Raw genomic sequence first — 17,757 nt, 5'->3', positions numbered from 1 at the left:
AAAGCCCTGACCTCAATCCCATAGAATATTTGTGGGCAGAACTGAAAAAGTGTGTGCGAGCAAGGAGGCCTACAAACCTGACTCAGTTACACCAGCTCTCTCAGGAAGAATGGGCCAAAATTCGGCTACCCGAAATGTTTTACTCAAGTTAAACAGTTTACAGGCAGTGCTACCAAATACTAATTGAGTGTATGTAAACTTCTGACCCACTGGGAATGTGATGAAAGTAATAAAAGCTGAAATAAGTAATTCTCTCTACTATTATTCTGACATTTCACATTCTTAAAATAAAGTGATGATCCTAACTGACCTAAGACAGGGAATTTTTACTAGGATTAAATGTCAGGAATTGTGAAATTCTGAGTTTAAATGTACGTGTTTAAGGTGTATGTAATCTTCCGACTTCAACTGTACATGCTTTAAAGTAAGAAGGCACCCACAAAGGCAAATAAGCTTCATTAATATCTGCTAACGTAGGCCCCTGCAGGATATCTTCCTACAGTGGCTGTGCTATCTTTGGACCCCTTGAGTCAACAAACATTGCTCTCCGCGGTGGCCAAGAGACACAGATACCCTGTATGATTTTACAGAAGCCTGCTTGCTGGATAAGCACAACAACCCCTACTCGCTACCAATAAATCAATGGGACATATGGGGGAGATCCATTTCGGTCCTTGGGACAGCTTTAATTGAGTGTAAATGGAAATGCGAGAAATGGAGTGGTCATGTCAGAGACACCCAGCACACGCTGTAATATTCCCTTGGAAAGTTATGTTTCTCTGCTCTGCTGCTTGTTGTTTAAACATACTCTCATGAAGAGCAAAATGATCTTGACATTATGGCTGAATCAGATATTTTAATGCTTAGGGTCCTTTTTCACTCAGGACAGCAGTGCAGCCAAAGATAATATATAAAATGTTCTAAGTAAAGATAATATAATTTGAAAGCACAAAGCAAGCTCTTGCTATAGTGGAAGCATGGCTATTCGAGCATATGCACATATTTATTCAAATATTGACATTTGATCATTTGTTCCTTCAATAATTCGTTATCTATTGCACACTAAGGTTATGCAAGAGACAACTCACTACAAGCTACATGTAGTTAATTACCTGCCTTTTTGACATACAATATCAGAAACATGACAGTTGATAGGACCCTGCAGATTGCACCACTGGGTCTCCCACTTGTTTACTATGCTAACACAGTTGACAGTTCCACTTTTGGGCCCAAAGTTTACATCCTTATCTATTCATGTTACTCATTATTAGACAGCACAGCTAGAGGTAGAATGGTGCTATATTACGGCTGCAGTTTGCTGCTGCTTACATTCCTTGCTCTGCCGGGTCTATTGCTTGGGGACTTGGTATTCCATTGTCCAAGCTGTGCTGCGGAGCGCCAAGCTGCATGTCCTAAGCTTGCTACAACATGTACTGAGATAGTCAGGGAGCCCGGCTGTGGCTGCTGCCCAGTGTGTTCCCGGTTAGAAGGCGAATTCTGTGGCGTCTACACACCGAGGTGTTCCACAGGGCTGCGTTGTTATCCTACTACAGATTCAGATTTGCCCTTGGAGCAGCTGGTTCAGGGATTAGGACGATGCTCACACAAAGTAGACCCGGTACCCATCCTCACTCAAGAGCATCAGGACAAGAGTGGTAAGTAACTAGACTGTCGCTAAGAGAAGGTTATCATTATTGTAGGGTAACAAGTATTCTGTGTTATACATGTCTTTAATCGGCCACAAAGGAGTCCACAATATTGAAGTGCATGGCATCTGCTGAATGTCATAGGCTGGTATACTGGAGATCTATTGCTTCTCTATATGTTTCCATTAGAAATCAGTACCCCAAGACGTCCCCTTATTAGGTGTAAATGGCAAAACATATATTTAAAAATAACAATGGGTCATTATTGATTTCTGGGAATGAATGTTGACATCCGTGGTGTGTTTGGACTAACTGGTAGATCCAAATGCTAGTCATCTATTTTTGTCAAACTGCTAACCATGTTTGGCTGAACCTATTTCTCAGTTTTTTTAAACAAAAGTAAGTGCATGACAATTTTCCCACTGTTTTTAATGCCGAAAGCACAGGTCAAAGATTAATGCTGCCGGGAGTAACTTGGTGCCATCTCACATACAGCATCCCCTTCACATCAGATTTCCATTTCATGAGCCAGTCAAGTGTAAAAGAGGCACTATCAGGTGCCATGTGTCTTGTAAGCTTGGGGCTCTCTAAATGATCTTTAATTAGGTAGCATGTCAGCTCCCCCCTCCACCCTCCATCCATCTCCCTCCATCATGTGTTTGTTTGATAACTGTTGCTGTTATTGGCATTACATCACATCTTGGAGCAATGGGAAAAGCTGTACGAACTCATGTGCTTTCGTACCAAAATACACACACAAAACTTCAGAGTACATACAGTACACTCTTGACTCATTGGATGAACTCATCATTTTCAAGGGATTCTGTGCTTGGGTGGATGTTTGAAGGTTTGTCCTCATCTGACTGAGCACACATTGCATAGGCTGGAACTGCATTCAGTCTCTCAAAAACAGTGGGTTCTGACAAAAAGATTCCCAGATTGGGAAGAGCTAATAGTGACTGTATTAGGTAGGTCTGTTACAACTTTTTGCCTATTTATTGTCTCCTACTTCCTCACTTACTCCTCCTTCTCTATGCGTTGTCTGTGAACTGAGATTGCCCTTGTAGCCCTGCAGGTAATGGTGTGCTCAGACTTGGTGTGCTCACACCCCTACAGGTGGTTAATTACTGCATGTGAGTGATTGATTGATTGATTGATTGATTGATTGATTGAGTGAGTGAGTGAGTGAGTGAGTGAGTGAGTGAGTGAGTGAGTGAGTGAGTGAGTGAGTGAGTGAGTGAGTGAGTGAGTGAGTGAGTGAGTGAGTGAGTGAGTGAGAGTTACAAATATAGGATCTTAATTTGACCAGTTTCTCACAGCAGGAAAATCATGTGAATTATTGTGTGGCTTCTAATTAAATCAGACATTATAAAGTGGAAATTACAAACTTTAGAAGCCTTTTTAAACCTCAAAACCCTAAAGGTTTGCATTTCTAACTGTGCAGTACATTTCCTGTAACAATAGGGTGATCACATTAAGATCTAACATCTGTAAAGATAGAGAGGGTGCGCTCTGGGTGGCAACTGCATGTTAGTACCTTTATTTAACCCCATTAGCATTAGATTTAACCTGTTCCGAAAGGAAAAGTTATGTGCCTGGAGAACTCTGAAAATTCTGAGCCTTTTAGAGGTCAAAACGGGATGGACACTAGTTGAAAAGGTCAATTTCCAAACGAATCAAATATGATATGAAGGCAGAGCTTGCAATAGTAGCTGTACACTGTAGCAACTTGTTAGCATTAGTTAGTCAAGTTATGCACATCATAATCTTGTTCACCAGACTTCCTCCCAATGCTCAGAATGTCTGGTAGACCAAAGCTTCAAACACAGTCTTCGCTAGCCCAGTGGCAAGTTCTGGAAAAAAATCCAAATGATAATAGAAAGTCAGGGAGAAAGTTCAAATGCATATCCATTAAAACCTGTTGTGGATAGGGGGCAGTATTTTCACGGCCGGATAAAAAACGTACCCGAGTTAATCTGGTTACTACTCTTGCCCACAAACTACAATATGCATATAATTAGTAGATTTGGATAGAAAACACTCTAAAGTTTCTAAAACTGTTTGAATGGTGTCTGTGAGTATAACAGAACTCATTTGGCAGGCAAAAACCTGAGAAGATTCCATACAGGAAGCGCCCTGTCTGACAATTTGTCGTCCTTCTGTAGCATCTCTATTGAAAATACAGCATCTGTGCTGTTACGTGACATTTTCTAAGGCTTCCATTGGCTCTCAGAGGGCGCCAGAAAGTGTAATGGGTGTCTGCAGTCTCTGGGCGGCGAAGTACAGCAGCTCTGTTTGTGAGTGGTCAGGCTGGGAACAGTGACACTGATTCCGCGTCCACGAGACTACTCCATTTTGTTCTTTCAGCCTTTGAATGAATACAACGTCGCCCGGTTGGAATATTATCGCTATTTTACGAGAAAAATAGCATAAAAATTGATTTTAAACAGCGTTTGACATGCTTCTAAGTACGGTAATGGAATATTTTGAATTTTCTTGTCACGAAATGCGCTCGCGCGTCACCCTTCGGATTGTGACCTGAACGCACAAACAAAACGGAGCTATTTGAATATAACTATGGATTATTTGTAACCAAACCAACATTTGTTGTTGAAGTAGAAGTCCTGGGAGTGCATTCTGACGAAGAACAGCAAAGGTAATCCAATTTATTTTATAGTAAATCTGAGTTTGGTGAGGGCCAAACTTGGTGGGTGTCAAATTAGCTAGCCATAATGGCCGGGCTATGTACTCAGAATATTGCAAAATGTGCTTTTGCCAAAAAGCTATTTTAAAATCTGACACCGGGATTGCATAAAGGAGTTCTGTATCTATAATTCTTAAAATAATTGTTATGTATTTTGTCAACGTTTATCGTGAGTAATTTAGTAAATTCACCGGAAGTTTGCGGTGGGTATGCTAGTTCTGAACATCACATGCTAATGTAAAAAGCTGGTTTTTGATATAAATATGAACTTGATTGAACAAAACATGCATGTATTGTATAACATAATGTCCTAGGAGTGTCATCTGATGAAGATCATCAAAGGTTAGTGATTATTTTTGGCAGGGTACTCTCCTGACATAATCTAATGTTTTGCTTTCGCTGTAAAGCCTTTTTGAAATCGGACAATGTGGTTAGATTAACGAGAGTCTTGTCTTTAAAATGGTGTAAAATAGTCATATGTTTGAGAAATTGAAGTTATAGCATTTTTGAGGTATTTGTATTTCGCGCCACGCTCTACCATTGGATATTGGTGAGGCATTCCGCTAGCGGAATGTCTGTCCCTAAAATTAAGTTAGCTAGAGATAAAAGGTAGCTAGCTAGCTACAGCTAACTAGCTACTCTCAAGATTGGGGGAATGTTTTTGCTAGCACACAACACGTTTCTTATTCAGAACCATGCCTCACAGTCATGTAATTCGCTTAGATCAAATAATGACAAATACTTAGAGGAGCTGAACCAAAAACAAAACTACTTCTCTGGTTAAAAATGTTCCATGTGGAATTGATAGTAGTCGCAAACATCAATTGTAGTCCCAAAATTTACAAAAGAAGTGTAAAGTTGGATAATTTATATTGTCAGTATTTTCCAAAATTAAGTTTTGCGAGATTTTTGGAATAAAGGATGTAAATATTTTTCTTGTGTTGGGTTTAGATTTCAGTCCTGCCCACATTCCCACTAACGTGGGACCACTGCCTGTTAGCACCCAAATCATCTGAGCACAGCTGCACGCAATCCAGTTGTAGCAGCAGAATCAACCTATAGCACACCCATTCCTTTACAGACAGTATAACTACCCAATGAGACAACAAACAAGACATAGCTACAATACATCATCATTATGTTGAAAGAACAAGACTTGTTCATTATCAAAGGCTTGTTTTATTCCCCAACTCAAATATCCACACATTCGTGAGTCAACATTAGCATCCCAAACACAACTGTCATTCCTTTAGCCAATTTCATAGATAGCATGGTGGTGCAGGATGTTTGGGGTTTGGGATAACTCAACTACGGTAAGTGAAGAGGAACAAACAACAATACCTGCCAGGGTACAATATATTGATCATAACACATACATATACACATCAAACCACACCCTCAAGATACGGATCTAGTTTTTCTTGAGGAGGAAAAAACCCCAGGTGAAATCAGTTCAGACCCCCATCAGGTTTATTACCACAAAGGCCAGATTTGAGTCGTTGGTGTTTATATGCGCAATTAGCCTGGGGACGATGTTAGGCACATCATTACTATTCCATGATGAGAATTTTGGGACTCTTTATATCTCTACTTGTGAGTTGTTGCTAGTTTTTAGCATAAGTTAGACACATTGCAATTGATACAAAATCTATGGAGGTTGACTGATATGACACTTTTGACTGTAATTCCTTTTGGAATAAGTGCTAAGTCATCAAACACAAGACTAGACGTCATGCCTTTTGGAAGCAGAGAACTTGAGTTGGAAGAGGAAGCAAACCATCATATTTTTGGGCTCCCTGCTTTGACAAAACTTACACAATTATTTGACTGTTTGCCAACTGAACTTGTTTGAAGAGGTTTAGCCTCAAGTGGAAGGAACCATCACAAGGTACGGCCATTATCTTGGCAGAAGAAAAAAGGTGTGATTTGCAACCTATTTACTGCATTTTGAGCACAGTTATACTGTAAATGACAAGCAATGTCCAAAAGAACTGTACCATTTTAATTGACATTGTAAATACTGTATATCACTAATTCAGACAGCTGTGAAAGCATGTTCAGTAGTATTCTCAAAGCCAAGGTTCACATAACTTTCTAACATGCAGTTGCTATGCTGCCAAGATGGGATCAACACTCGTGTTTCAAAGTGAAACTAACAAGCTGACTGTTGTTGGCTGAAACTTGTATAATTCTTCTGAAATTTAGAATTTCAATAGCTACTGCCACAAAGCATTCAATCTGTCCAGAACTCTGAACACTATACTCTCTACTGCTGTGGACATTTTAACCAGAGTGGACAGTAAGCCATTCCTGACATTTTTTTAAATAAAAATACATACAAAAATAGATATGAATACCCCCTCTCATTCTCTCTCTCTCTCTCAGTGACTGTACTCTGTTTGAATACCTTCGTCAAGTCATCGGGTTGCTCTCCCTCCTGGGAGTGGTTTACTGTCTTAGAGCTGCATTCCTCTGTTTGTGCCTCCCTAATTACAGATAAGAGTTAGTGGAGTGAGACACAGAGACAAACGCACAAACACACACACGCTCACACAGTGCCCCCAGGAGGTAGTTCACCTCCACTGAGAAGGCAGGCAGAAAGTCCTTACTCAGCAAGAAAACCAGGCTAAAAATGCTTCCATACTATTCCGTGCTCGCTTCCCATGATAGGTAGTAATGTTCTGATCCGTAGTCAACAATTCTGCACCAGTGTTCTCTATAAGAATAGCAAAATTCAGCTAAGTTATAAACAGCGTTTCTGGTTTTCAAAACTGAGTGATTAGGAAATGAGTGTAACTATATCAGAATGTAGATGTTTTGTAATTCTGAGCCCTCCTGAAAATACCCCATATCCATTGTTGGGCCAATTCAGCCTGATTTTAGTGAACCGAGCGATGCTACAAAAGTGTAGTGTGAAAGACAGTGTAACTGGGACAGCATGGTACAGCTTGTGTTGTAATACAGATAATGCTTTGCCAAAGATTATAAAACTTCAGGTGGACCAAACAAAGATTAACAGTTGGGTACAACTTTATCCACCACCACAATTGTTTTATTTTTTATAATTTTAAATTTTTTAACAGATAGAAGGGAAACAGTGTAAAAGACAGGTGGGACCGGGATTCAATCTCTCTCAGCTAGAGGCTCATATACAGTGCCTTTATAAAGTTTGCATACCTCTTGACTTATTCCACATTTTGTTTTGTTACAGACTGAATTCCAAATTGATTAAATATATGCTTTTTGTCACCCATCTACACTCAGTACCACATAACGACAAAGTGAAAACAAATGTTTAGAAATGTTTTTGTGAATTTTGTGAAAATGAAATACAGAAACGTCTAATTTACATAAGTATTCACACCTCTGACTGTCACTTCCTGACCATAGAAAGCTTTTATTTTCTATGGTTGAGTAGGTCAAGGCGTGACAAGCGGTTTTGTCTAGTTTATTTATGTCTATGTAGGGTTCTAGTTTCTGCATTTCTATGTTTTTTGTTGTTGTTGGGATGATTTCCAATTAGAGGCAGCTGGTCATCGTTGTCTCTAATTGGGGATCATATTTAAGTTGTTGTTTTCCCCACTAGGTTTTGTGGGAGATTGTTTTGAGTTAGTGTATGTTGCACCTCTTCGTCACGGTTTGTTGTTTTGTTTATTAGTTTATTTGTATGTCTTGCATAGTTTCACAGTTAAAATGTGGAATGATATACACGCTGCACCTTGGTCCCATTCTTCAGACAGCCGTGACACTGACTCAATACATGTTAGAATCTTTGTGGGTAAGTCTCTAAGAGCTTTGCACACATGGATTGTACTATATTTGCACATAACTCTTTAAAATTATTCAAGCTCTGTCAAGTTGGTTGTTGATCATTGCTAGACAGCCATTTTAAAGTCTTGCCATAGATTTTCAATGAATTTAAGTCAAAACCGTAACTAGACCACTTAGGAACATTCACTGTCATCTTTTATGGGCTCCTAACCAACTGTGCTATTTTGTTTGTTTTTTCACATTGTTTGTAACTCATTTTGTACATAATGTTGCTGCTACCGTCTCTTATGACCGAAAATAGCTTTTGGACATCAGAACAGCGATTACTTACTTCGAACTAGACAAAGATTTTTTCTTTAATGAGTCCGACGCAAAGGATATACTGCTTTGTCGAGACAAGGCCCAAATCCCCGTCATCCGCGTGAAGAAAAGACAGAGAAAAAGGGGGAGGAGGGCGGAGTGCCTTGTAAGAATTTGGTGACGAGTAGGTAAACCACCACTACCCTCCGTATTAATTAAAGGTTAAATAAAATAAATAAATAAAGATGTACCTAGAGCGTTTTCATCTATATTTCTCGTAGTTGTCTATTTACCACCACAAACCGATGCTGGCACTAAAACCGCACTCAACAAGCTGTATTAAGCCATGAGCAAAAAATAAATGCTCATCCAGTAGCCGGGGACTTTAACCTCTCTTGCGTATGTACTCAACAGCCAGTGGAATCCCGTGGCGCGATATTCAAATACCTTAGAAATGCTATTACTTCAATTTCTCAAACATATGACTATTTTACACCATTTTAAAGACAAGACTCTCATTAATCTAACCACACTGTCCGATTTCAATAAGGCTTTACAACAAAAGCAAAACATTAGAATATGTCAGCAGAGTACCCAGCCAGAAATAATCAGACACCCATTTTTCAAGCTAGCATATAATGTCACATAAACCCAAACCACAGCTAAATGCAGCACTAACCTTTGATGATCTTCATCAGATGACACTCCTAGGACATTATGTTATACAATACATGCATGTTTTGTTCAATCAAGTTCATATTTATATCAAAAATCAGCTTTTTACATTAGCATGTGACGTTCAGAACTAGCATACCCACCGCAAACTTCCGGTGAATTTACTAAATTACTTACGATAAACGTTCACAAAAAACATAACAATTATTTTAAGAATTATAGATACAGAACTCCTTTATGCAATCGCTATGTCCGGTTTTAAAATAGCTTTTCGGCAAAAGCACATTTTGCAATATTCTGAGTAGATAGCTCGCCATCACGGGCTAGCTATTTTGACACCCACCAAGTTTGGCCCTCACCAAACTCAGATTTACTATAAGAAAAATGGGATTACCTTTGCTGTTCTTCGTCAGAATGCACTCCCAGGACTTCTACTTCAATAACAAATGTTGGTTTGGTTCAAAATAATCCATAGTTATGTTCAAATATCCTCTGTTTTGTTCGTGCGTTCAAAACACTATCCGAAGGGTGACGAAGGGTGACGCGCACAACGCGTTTCGTGACAAAAAAATTCTAAATATTCCATTACCGTACTTCGAAGCATGTCAACCGCTGTTTAAAATACATTTTTATGCGATTTTTCTCGTAAAAAAGCGATAATATTCCGACCGGGAAACCCTGTTTTCGTTCAAAGACGAAAAAATAAAAACATGGTGTCGGCTCGTGCACGCGCCCCCAGTCTCATTGTTCTCTGATCGACCACTATCCAAATGCGCTACTGTTTTTCAGCCAGGGGCTCCAAAGTCATCATTCAACGTTTTGCCGCCTTCTGAGAGCCTATGGGAGCCGTAGGAAGTGGCATGTTACAGCAGAGATCCTCAGTTTTCAATAAAGAGAGTGTAGAAGGCCAAGAAATGGTCAGAGAGGGCACTTCCTGTAAGGAATCTTCTCAGGTTTTTGCCTGCCATATGAGTTCTGTTATACTCACAGACACCATTCAAACAGTTTTAGAAACTTTAGTGTGTTTTCTATCCAAATCAATTATATGCATATTCTAGTTTCTGGGCAGTAGTAATAACCAGATTAAATCGGTACGTTTTTTATCCGGCCGTGCAAATACTGCCCCCTACCGTAGAGAGGTTAATGCAGGGAAACTTTAATCCGTTTTACCTCATTTCGACAAGCATGTTACGTGTGCAACAAGACGGGGAAGAAAAATCTAGTCCACATTTACTCCACACAAGAGACATGTACAAAGCTCTCCCTCGCCATCCATTTGGCAAATCTGACCATAATTCTATCCTTCTGATTCCTGCTTACAAGCAAAAACTAAAGCAGGAAGTACCAGTCACTCGCTCAATACGGAAGTGGTCAAAGGACGCAGATGCTAAGCTACAGCACTGTTTCGCTAGCACAGACTGGAATATGTTCCAGGACTCATCTGATGGCATTGAGGAGAATACCACATCAGTCACCTTCTTCATCAATAAGTATATCGATGCCATTGTCCCAACAGTGACCGTACATAAAGTACATACCCCAACCAGATGCCATGGATTTCAGTCAGCATCCGCACTGAGCTAAAGGCGCTTTCAAGGAGCGGGACACTAATCCGGACACTTATAAGAAATCCTGCTATGCCGTCAGACGAACCATCAAACTTGCAAAGTGAACCATCAAACAGACACCGGCTCTGACGCCGAATGTTCTTTATAAATGTCCTTTATGCTCGCTTCACTGAAGCTTGCATGAGAGCACCAGCTGTTCCGGACGACTGTGTGATCACGCTCTCCGTAGCCAATATTAGCAAGACCTTTAACCTCTCTGGGGTATGTGGGACGATAGCATCCCACTCACCAACAGCCAGTGAAATAGCAGAGTGCCAAATTCAAAACAACAAAAATCTCAAACATACAAGTATTATACACCATTTTAAAGATAAACTTCTCGTTAATCCAACCACAGTGTCCGATTTCAAAAAGGCTTTACGGCGAAAGCATAGCATTAGATTATGTTGGGACAGCACCTAGACAAGAAAAACCACACAGCCATTTTCCATGCAAGGAGAGGTGTCACAAAAACCAGAAATACAGCTAAAATCAATCACTAACCTTTGATGATCTTCATAAGATGGCACTCCCAGGACTTCATGTTATACAATACATGTATGTTTTAATCGATAAAGTTCATATTTATATCCAACAACCCCATTTTACATTGGCGAATAATGTTCAGAAATGTTTTGCCTCCAAAACTCCTGGTGAATGAGCACATCATTTTACAGAAATACTTATCATAAACGTTGATAAAATATAGAACTGTTATGCATAGAATTAAAGGTAGACTTCTCCTTAATGCAACCGCTGTCAGATTTCAAAAAAGCTTTACGGCGAAAGCACACTTTGCAATAATCTGAGTACAGCACTCAGCCACCAAAACAAGCCCTACAGATACCCGCCATGTTGTGGAGTCAACAGAAGTCAGAAATAGCATTATAAATATTCACTTACCTTTGATGATCTTCAACGGAATGCACTCCCAGGAATCCCAGTTCCACAATAAATATTTGTTTTGTTCGATAATACCATTTGGTCCAAATAATGGTGCAAATAAATGGTCCAAATACCATTTTGTTTGTGCGTTAGGTTCACTATTCCAAATGCAGAAGGCGCACGCACAAAAGTCCAAACGAAAAGTCAAAAAAGTTCTATTACAGTTTGTAGAAACATGTCAAACAATGTGTTGAATCAATCTTTAGGATGTTTTTATCATAAATCTTCAAAAATATTCCAACCGGACAATTTCTTTGTCTTCATAAAGGAAAGAGAACTGAGCTCATGCTCATGGCCACGCGCGTAACTAAAATAATGGCCGACTGCCAGACACCTGACTCAAACAGCTCTTATCCGCTCCCCATTCTGAGTAGAAGCCTGAAACAACGTTCTAAAGACTGTTGAGATCTAGTGGAAGCCTTAGGAAGTGCAATATGACCCCATAGACACTGTATATTGGATAGGCAATCACTTGAAAAACTACAAACCTCAGATTTCCACACTTCCTGGTTGGATTCTTTCTCAGGTTTTTGCCTGCCATATGAGTTCTGTTATACTCACAGACATCATTCAAACAGTTTTAGAAACTTCAGAGTGTTTTCTATCCAAATCTACTAATTATATGCATATTACAGCTTTTGGGCCTGAGTAGCAGGCAGTTTACTCTGGGCACGCTTTTCATCCGGACGTGAAAATACTTCCCCCTACCCCGATGAACAGGTCAACATTCACAAAGCTGCGTGGCCAGAAGGATTACCAGGACGTGTACTCAAAGCATGCGTGGACCAACTGGCAAGTCTTTTCACTTCCATTTTCAACCTCTCAACTGAGTCTGTAATACCTACATGTTTCAAACAGACCACCTGCCTAAATGATTACCGCCCCGTAGCACTCATGTTGGTAACCATGAAGTGCTTTGAAAGGCTGGTCATGGCTCACATCAACACCATCATGCCGGAAACCCTAGACCCACTCCAATTCTCAATCGCACTCCACACTTCCCTTTCCCACCTGGAGAAATGGAACCCCTATGTGAGAATGCTGTTCATTGACTAGAGCTCAGCATTCACCACCATAGTACCCACAAACCGCATCACTAAGCTAAGGACCCTGGGACTAAACACCTCCCTCTACAACTGGATCCTGGACTTCCTGACGGGCCTCCCCCAGGTGGTAATGGTAGGCAACAACACATCTGCCACGCTGATTCTCAACACTGGGGCCCCTTAGGGGTGCGGGCTTAGTCCCCTCCTGTACTCCCTGTTCTCCCATGACTGCGTGGTCAAGCATGACTCCAACACCATCATAAATTTTGCTGATGACAGTGGTAGGCCTGATCATCGACAATGAGGAGACAGCCTATAGGGAGGAGGTCAGAGACCTGGCAGTGTGGTGCCAGGACAACAACTTCTTCCTCAATGTGAGCAAAACAAAGTGATTGTGGGCTATAGGAAAAGGAAGACTGAACAGGCCCCCATTAACATCGACAGGGCTGAAGTGGAGCGGTTCGAGAGTTTCAAGTTCCACCAACGAACTATCATGGTCCAAACACACCAAGACAGTTGTGAAGAGAGCATGACAACACCTTTTCCCTCTCAGGAGACTGAAAAGATTTTTAATGAGTCCCCAGATCCTCAAAAGGTTCTACAGCTGCACTATCAAGAGCATCCTGACTGGTTGCATCACCGTCTGGTATGGAAACTGCTCTACATCGAACCGTAAGGTGTTACAGAGTGTAAAGCTTCCTGACATCCATGACCTATATACTAGGCGGTGTCAGAGGAAAGCCCAAAAAATGCTCAAAGACTACAGTCACCCAAGTCATAGACTGTTCTCTCTGCTACCGCACGGCAAGCAGTACCGGAGATCCAAGTCTAGGTCCAAGAAGCTTCTAAACAGTTTCTACCCCCAAGCCATAAGACTCCTGAACATCTAATCAAATGGCTACCCAGACTATTTGCATTGCTCCCCCTTTTTACACTGATGCTACTCTCTGTTATTATTTATGCATAGTCCCTTTAATAACTCTACCTACATGTACATATTACCTCAATTACCTCGACTAACCGGTGCCCCCGCACATTGACTCTGTACCAGTACCCCTGTATATAGCCTCCCTATTGTTATTTTACTAATGCTCTTTAATTATTTGTGACTTTTATTTCTTATTCTTATTTTTGTATTTTTTTGTATTTATTTAAAAAATAAATAAATTGCATTGGTGTTTAGGGCTTGTAAGTAAGCATTTCACTGTAAGGTCTTGTATTCGGCGCATGTGACAAATACAATTTGATTTGATTTGAACTCCAGTGTATATTTGGCTTTGTGTTTTAGGCTAATGTTTCTGCTGAAATGTACATTTGTCTCCCATTGTCTGGTTGAAAGCAGACTGAAGGATTTTGCCTCTGCTTAGCTCTATTCCGTATATTTTTATAAATAAAAAAACTCCCTAGTCCTTGCCAATAACAAACATACCCATAGCATGATACAGCCACGACCGTGCTTTAAATATGAAGAATGGTACTCGGTTATGTGTGGAGTTGGATGTGCCCCAAAAATCACACTTTGTATTCAGGACATAAAGTTAATATTTTGCAGTTTTACATAAGTGCGATATTGCAAACATCTGTCCTCAGTTTTCTCCAATCACAGCCATGTTTTAAAGTCACCATTGGTTTAATGGTGAAATCCCTGAGCAGTTCCTTCCTCTCCAGCAACTGAGTTAGGAAGGGCGACTGTATCCGTGTAGTGCCTGAGTGTATTGATACACCATCCAAAGTATAATTAATAACTTCACAATGCTCTAAGGGATATTCAATGTCTCCTTTTTATTTTTTATCCATCTACCAATAGGAGCCCTCCTTTGCAAGGCATTGGAAAACTTCCCTGGTTTTGTGGTTTAATCTGTGCTTCAAATTCACTGCTCGACTGAGGGACATTACAGATTATTTTAAAATGTTTTATTTAAACAATTATTTTATTTTTTAACTAAGCAAGTCAGTTAAGAACAAATTCCTATTTACAATGACTGCCTACCCGGCCGCACCAATGTGTCGGAGGAAACACTGTACAAATGCCGACCATGTCAGCGTGCATGCGCCCAGCCCGTCACAGGAGTTGCTAGAGCGCGATGGGACAAGGACATCCCAGCCGGCCAAACCCTCCCCTAACCCAGACGACGCTGGGCCAATTGTGCGTCGCCTCATAGGTCTCCCGGTCGGAATCGGCATCAACACAGCCCGGGATTGAACCCGGATATGTATGTGTGGGGTACAGAGATGAGGTAGTCATTCTATTGCAAGAAGAGTGAGTCCATGCAACTTATTATGTGTCTTGTTAAGCATATTTTTACTCCCGAACTTATTTAGGCTTGCCATAACAAAGGCAATGAAAATACTTTTTGACTTAAGATATTTCAGTTTTTAATTTCAAAATAATTTGTATAGATTTTAAAAACAAAATTCCACTTTGGCATGATGGGGTATTATGTGTAAAACATATATACATGTGATCCATGTAACACAATTTTTTTGGGGAAAAAGTCAAGGGGTGTGAATACTTTCTGAAGGCACTGTATGTGCTGAGGGCTTTGATTTTAACCACACAACCAATCTTAGGCACCATCTCTCATCATTATTTACAACCTGTAGTACATACAAACTGTCACCAATGAGATTATAGTCCCGACCACTTCTGAGACTCACTGCCCAGCAGGAGAAATGACATCAGGTTGTAAGACACAGGGTGTAAGACACATACTGTACCAGCAGGATGGTGCCTTGAGGGAGCCAATGTGAATCTTTGTCTTCCAAAGATAACACATTGTTTACAGAAACCTGTCATTAGAAACATAGTGCTTTGAAAGCTCCTTTGGGATTAATTAAAGGAGAGCAAACAATTGTGTGTGTATCTATGGGTGTGGGTGTGTGTGTTCTGTCGACCCTGAGAGTCTATAAAGGGAACATTTTCTTCAGCAATCATTTTTTCTTTGTTTGGAACGAGTTTCCGGTGCATATAAACTTTTTATGTGCAGATGTCCTTGTTTGTATTCGGGGCATGTACACTCTTAGAATAAAACGTTCCAAAATGGTTCTGTGGCTGTCCCAATAGGATAACTATTCTTGGTTCCATGTAGAACTCTCTGTGAAAACAGTTCTACAAGGAACCCAAAAGGGTTCTAATTAGAACCAAAAGGGGTTCGTCATAGTGTTCTCCTATGGGGACAGCCGAAGAACCCTTTTTGGTTCTAGATACAGTACCACATTTTTTCTAAGAGTGCACTAAGTCTTTGTTTGTGTGTGTGTGCGTGTGTGTGTGTGCGTGCAGGACCTATAGTGGAGCTGCAGGGCACTGAGGGTCCCGCTCAGAAGAAGCCGACCAAAGATGCCAGCCCCTGGATGTGGTCCAAACAGAAGGCTGTGAGACAGGCCCAGAACGAGCTCAAGAACAAGATGAAGACCAACACCCGCCCTGAGGAACCTAGGACCCAACGGCCCACTCAGGTCAGGACAAACCCTTCCAAAACTAAATAAAAATCCATCTTTGTTCACATCCGCTATCCGAGAGATACAGTTCAGAAACTTGATGAGCAATTAGTATTATGACACTACATAGCTTAGAATGGCTAAACTTAGGGCCTCCCGAGTGGCGCAGCGGTCTAAGGCACTGCATCGCAGTGCTTGAGGCATCCCTACAGAACCGGGTTTGATACCGGACTATCAAATATTGGCAGTATTTTCACCATCAATAAGTAGAAATATTCGAGCTAAGTTGAATTGCGTTAAATTTGCACACTGCCAATAAACAGCACTCATTCAACAGTGTTTATATGCTTCATTCAAGATCACGCGGCTTACAAGGACAACCTTGTTATTAGTTGACTAACACAACCCTAGTTAGCCCTACATTCATTTCCCAAACAACCCATTGTCGTCCGGTTCATGTGAACTTTGTTTAAAGCAAAAATATGTGGCATGCTAATAAGCGTGGCCCCCGGGGCCCACAGAGAAGAGCCATAAGTGTTGCGACCTAGGAAACAATCATATACATGCCCAGATCTTCTCCCTCATTTAACTCTATGTATTGCCACAAAACAAGAGGGGAACACAATTGATGAGACCATTAGAGACAACAATGGATATACTAATGCAGTAAATGGGGGTAGGCAAATGGGGGAGTCAGTTCTGGGGGTTGGTAAGTTGTGGGTTGTGGAGGGACAATTAAAATGACAGTTCAAAAATGTTCCAGCCTGGGGTTTGGTGAAATGGAGTGTTAAAGATGTGTTTTCTGTTAATGTGAGTGTTTGGAGTATGACGTAGATATAGTGAGATCATTATTTACTCCAACTAGAGATGAGAAGTCTTGCTAAGTTAAAAGCTTGCTTTTTCTACATCCTCCTTCCCTCAATAGAATGTGTGGGAACTTAGCATCCATATGTTATTGTAAGGTCCAGATAAGAACCCTGGCGGGTCATGCCCCCCTCTTGTCCCAGACCAAACCGTTGGAGGACACACTGATCCACTTTGATAGCTGTCGTACACTCCTGTATAGTATAAATAGGCCGGCAAAACACAGCCTTCAGCTCTGTCACGCTGTGCACCCGTCATACAATTCAATCACTTATGTAAGGAAAGGAAAGGAAAGGGTAGGGGTATACCTAGTCAGTTGTACAACTGAATGCCTTCCGCATTTAACCCAACCCCTCTGAATCAGAGAGGTGCGGGAGGCTGCCTTAATCGACATCCACGTCTTTGGCGCCCGGGGAACAGTGGGTTAAATGCCTTGCTCAGGGGCAGAACGACATATTTTTACCTTGTCAGCTCGGGGATTCGATCCAGCAGCCTTTCAGTTACTGGCTCAATGCTATGTACTGGGTGGTGCTGAGTTTAATGTGTATTAGTTCAACAGTCAGCATTTTGTCTGTGCTTTTCAGAGCCATTGTCAACAGGAGCTGGACAAGGTGCTGGAGGAGATCTCCAAGATGACCTTCCATGACAACAGGGAACCGCTGGAGAATCTGTACGAGCTCAACTTCCCCAATTGTGACAGATGGGGCCAATACAATCTCAAACAGGTGAGCCTCAAATCATTGATATGGTTAATGTAATAT

At 40.9% G+C, this 17,757-nt stretch overlaps 1 protein-coding gene across 3 annotated transcripts in view; it reads left to right on the top strand.

The window, feature by feature from the left end:
• Nucleotides 1–1,258: 1,258 nt before the first annotated feature.
• Nucleotides 1,259–17,757, top strand: part of igfbp-2b2 (insulin-like growth factor binding protein 2 paralog B2) — a 30,603-nt gene continuing 14,104 nt past the window's right edge. For 2 of the 3 annotated variants that reach the window (XM_082966896.1, XM_014164313.3), the window contains exons 1-3: nucleotides 1,259–1,655; nucleotides 15,975–16,150; nucleotides 17,581–17,721. In XM_082966896.1, coding sequence (XP_082823022.1) covers nucleotides 1,292–1,655; nucleotides 15,975–16,150; nucleotides 17,581–17,721 — 681 coding nt within the window. In that variant the 5' untranslated portion in view covers nucleotides 1,259–1,291. The remainder of the gene's footprint in view (nucleotides 1,656–15,974; nucleotides 16,151–17,580; nucleotides 17,722–17,757) is intronic. The other variant, NM_001279160.1, reaches the window with a different exon arrangement.

Source organism: Salmo salar, chromosome 21 (genome assembly GCF_965601325.2).
Source record: "Salmo salar chromosome 21, fSalSal1, whole genome shotgun sequence".
NCBI classification, from domain to species: Eukaryota; Metazoa; Chordata; class Actinopteri; order Salmoniformes; family Salmonidae; genus Salmo; species Salmo salar.
This window is presented reverse-complemented; position numbering and strand designations above follow the sequence as displayed.